This window comes from Vitis vinifera, chromosome 14 (assembly GCF_030704535.1).
Source record: "Vitis vinifera cultivar Pinot Noir 40024 chromosome 14, ASM3070453v1".
Lineage (NCBI taxonomy): Eukaryota > Viridiplantae > Streptophyta > Magnoliopsida > Vitales > Vitaceae > Vitis > Vitis vinifera.
Window position 1 is genome coordinate 6,463,575 of NC_081818.1, and position 4,250 is coordinate 6,467,824.

General features: G+C 37.9%; 1 protein-coding gene across 1 annotated transcript; it reads right to left on the reverse strand.

The window, feature by feature from the left end:
* On the reverse strand, window positions 1-3,554 carry LOC100854301 (probable serine/threonine-protein kinase WNK9). The gene is made up of 8 exons (XM_010661626.3): window positions 3,379-3,554; window positions 3,054-3,250; window positions 2,903-2,940; window positions 2,418-2,645; window positions 2,096-2,316; window positions 1,805-1,962; window positions 1,275-1,713; window positions 1-1,182 (listed from the first exon to the last, which is right to left on the reverse strand). Exons 2-8 carry the CDS (start codon window positions 3,129-3,131, stop codon window positions 113-115), a joined length of 2,232 nt encoding a protein of 743 aa, XP_010659928.1. The 5' UTR covers window positions 3,132-3,250; window positions 3,379-3,554; the 3' UTR covers window positions 1-112.
* Between the last annotated feature and the right edge of the window lie 696 nt (window positions 3,555-4,250).

The following is a 4,250-nucleotide window of genomic DNA, read 5'->3' on the forward strand; positions in this document are numbered from 1 at the left end:
TCAGGAAGGAGGATTTGATATTGAATAGAGCCAAAAAGGGGGGTGAAGATTGATAATTATACAACCTCTGAGTATGAAATTTTGTAAAAGAATGAAAAGGTGCCTTACAGATTTATATATCAACAGCATCAACTGGTAGGGACATTGTCCTATGAATTGGGCACGGAAGCAATGAGCCTGCAGTGTAGAAACTCTTGGCAGTAACCACATGGACCATGTCCTCTGCACTTCGGGACCCCTTGTTCGCCTCACAATTTCGGGCCCCGTGGGTTACCAAATCGGGGCTGCACTTGTTGACTTGAGTAGCACAATTAGAAGTAAAATGCTTGTCATAGGCAGAAGATTTCAGGAATAGCCCATTGTTGTGTCCTTGTGATGTGTTTGAGAGTGTTGAGAAAAGACCCTCATTGTCAGGTTTGAGTTGTCTGTTATCCAAACTTGAAGGCTTTGATGCAAATCCTAACTGTAGATCTCTAAGTCCTCTCATTTCCATTTGATGCTTAGCTTTCAGCCACCTCAATACCTGCTGAATTTCGTTCTCATAATCATCTGAGAGGGCACAAGACATTGAAGGAATTGCCGAGGAAGAGCTAGGATTACGTAAATGACTGATAGAATTTTTCACATTGGACGCAACAACATTTCCAGTTCCTGATCCTCTTTCATCCTTAATGATTGAATGGTTTATTTTTTCGTATTCTTCATCAGAAGGGCTCTCTCCAGAGCTTACCGAGCTAAGTTCGCGACTTTCATGCTTATCCCAAATTTCTGTACAATGCAATTCTTCTGATTGACCCTCTGGTATGTGATGGTCAGCCCCATCAACTTGGTAAGTGATTTCCTCAAACCGGCCATGCATTGCTGCACATCCATTTGAACACTGGAATATTTGCAAGTTCTTGGCGCCTGGATTGTTAGCTAGAATATCCATGAGGGAACCATTAGATGTATGGTTGGAAACACAATTGTGACACAAGTTTAAGGTTGCAAAGCAGGGAGTTTCTTCTATTCCTGGCCCTGGCTTCCATTCAGGGACCAAGGATGCTATCTCCCCATCAATCATATCTGCTATTTTAGTCACGTCTTGGTCTGTAATATCCAGTTCAGCAACCATTTCAGTTGCAACGCTCAATGCTGTATCCATCTCAATGTCGAATGGGAAATAGATGTTACGAATGTGGTCTGCAAAGAGAGAGTTCCATGCTTCATTTGAGGAAGGAAAATCAAACAATAACAAAAAAAAAAAAAAAGGCAAAAGGAGATGATCTTTTGACCTTCTTTATCTGCAATCCTGAGTCTTAGAAAGATGCCATCATCTTCCCGCCTCTTCCCTTTGATGCTTATGTCCACATTTGCAGGATGCTCGTCTTCATGGTACTCAAAAAGCTCAATCCCAGTTGGTTCCATCTCAAGTGGTTGATACCCCCATCCATTATGGGCGTCAAAATCGACAGCATTGGAGTATCCATTACTGAAAGAGTTGTTACTATGATGGTATTCAAGAAAAGGTTGTCTTAAGAGAGGAACCATATCATCAGGTTCTCTCCTGCACTCTATTGGTCTCAAGTCGGATTCACAATCATCTATTCGGAGAAAAGGATCCTGCAAAAGCTCTCTAGCGGAGAGCCTCAGAGACACAGAAGCCAAGCATTTCTCAACAAATTCTCGCACTTCCGGATCCTTCACTTTATATAAAGCATCTGGTTTTTTCCCCTAAAGCAACAAGGCATGTCAATGTGGAGACATAGAGACAAAGCAAACAAATGGAGAGAACGAGAGAAAGATATAGGGAGTGAGTACTAACCGAGATAACCTTTTTGTAGATCTGAGCAGGATGAGTACATTCACTATATGGATATTCAAAAGTGACCATTTCCAAGATGCACATACCAAAAGAGTAAATGTCCACTAATTCATTGTACTCCTCTTCATACACTTCTGGTGCCATGAACTCAGGTGTCCCTGATAAAAAACAGGACCCAAAACCATTTAAGATGAAACCAATCACCTTCCCTTACTAAATTCAACTAATTTTCAGTTGTGGGTATAGTGATCTGTGAAGAAATTTCATGGGGTTTGGATCAATTAAACATACCAACACAGTGAGCAGCATGTGATTTTCGGAGAATTGCAGCAAGCCCTAGATCACCAATCTTAACTTCTCCTTGGTTGCCATTTACAAAAATATTGTCACACTTGAGATCTCTGTGAATCACAGGTGGGTCATGGCTATGGAGGTAGAGAAGCCCTCTCAAGATCTGTCTGCACCAATGCTTCACTGCTCTAATGTTAACTCTCTTGTGCTTTTGCCTATACCTATCATGATCAAACATAGAAAAGCAAGAAAACCCATTTAAACCGGTAAAAATCTCAACGACCCACATACTAAAATGACCAGAAAATTCGAGGATACTTACTGCCTGAGAGTCCCAGAAGTGAACATCTCAGTGACAAAATTGATGTTCCTATTAGCAGTATCAACCCAAGAAGTATAGAACTTCATAATGTTATTGTGTTTCATTGTTTTAAGGAGATGAATTTCACAGTAGAGCCTCTCAAGATCTTCAGGGCTTTGCAGGAAATCATAAAGCTTGACCTGGTTCCAAGCAACTTCAATGCCTTCATACTCATCGAATGCTCTGTAACTGCACCGATCAAGCATAAAAAAACAACCAGTCAATCACAAATCCACCAAAAACCCATTTGGAAAAAGTCTTTTTGAAGACCCACAAAGCTCAAATTTTGAAGAAATCTGAAATGGGTATATCCAAAAATTTTTAAAAAAACAAAGAAAAAAAGAAAAAAAAATCGAGACACTGCAGAAAAAAAACCAAAATTAGCAGGTATCTGAAATAGACAGGCATAAAAAAAATCACTGCAAAACATAAAGCTCAATCCGTACACTGTCTTTGAAGCTCCCTTTCCAAGTATTTCATTGTACTGCAGCCAAACAACCAAAAGAAAAATGGAACCCAGGAATCAGAACCCAAATCAGAAGCCAAGAAAAACAGAGAAAGCCAAAGAGATAGAAACTGAGAGAGAAGTTTGAGTACTCTGCCATATCTTCCAGTGGGATCAACTTCCACAAACTCAGAGTAATCATCTGCTTCAGGATTTATTACACCATTCATTCTCCAATTTTAATTTTTGCTCTCTCCTTTTTCTCCCTTATGATTGGTGTTCCTCCCTCCCTCTTATACCTTTTCTTCTTCCTCCTTTCTGACACCTTTGGAGCTGGTATAGCCACGATCTGTACCACACAAAAGTAGTACTAATCCTTTTTATAAAGAGAAAAGTGAGAGCGGTATAAGAAATGATGAATTATTCATCCGAAAGACAGAGAAAGAGTTGAGTTGATTTAAAGGAGAAGGCTTTCACAGGGCCACATTTTTTATGGGGGAATACATACAGAAGCCACCCACCCAACAGCACAACATGACAAAGGGGAGAGATAGAGAGAAATCGAGTAGTTTTTTCTTCTCTTTTCCTTCCTATATATGAAGAAATTTAGATGTTTTTTTCCCTCTCTTTCTCTCTTTCCCTTCCTATATATGAAGAGAGACCCTCCATTAGGCCTGCAATATTGTATAGAAATAATCAAATTACAATTTTTACAAGCTATGGGTCCACATGACATTCATGCTCTAATCAATACGTTACAAAACCATCCTTATCCCATCATCTTTACATCATTCTGAGTCGAGTTGACTCGGGTTGAGTTGGGCTCGGGATTTAAAATTTTCATTTCATTAAAAATATAATTAAGATATTTTTAAAAATAAATTAAAATCAAAGGATACCTTATAATTCCGCGTTCCCAATGGGTATAAACCAAAGTTTGAATTTGGTATCAATGTATTTTCTTGGTCCAAAAATTGGGCATATTTTGACTTCATGGAGGTCAAACTCAAATATGTAAGAGAGCTCAAATGGGTTGAATTTGGTATGTACAAGTTTTGTACTTTCGACTACAAAATTTAGAATTGGTCATGACTAAAATTATTTGATTTGGATTTAATCTCTTTAATAAATTTATTTAATTAGTGTACATCTACAAACTTGAAATAAATTTAAATTTTTGAAAATTTTAATTTGAATTTGAGTTAACAAAGTCCAAAATAGAGGTAATTACTCAATTTTAAATATTTATTATAGTGATATTGAACAAATACTCTACGGTTTATTGTATATTGAGAAGTTTAATTTTGGAGTCCAATAAAAATAAATAAATTTAATTTAAAGATGTTCAT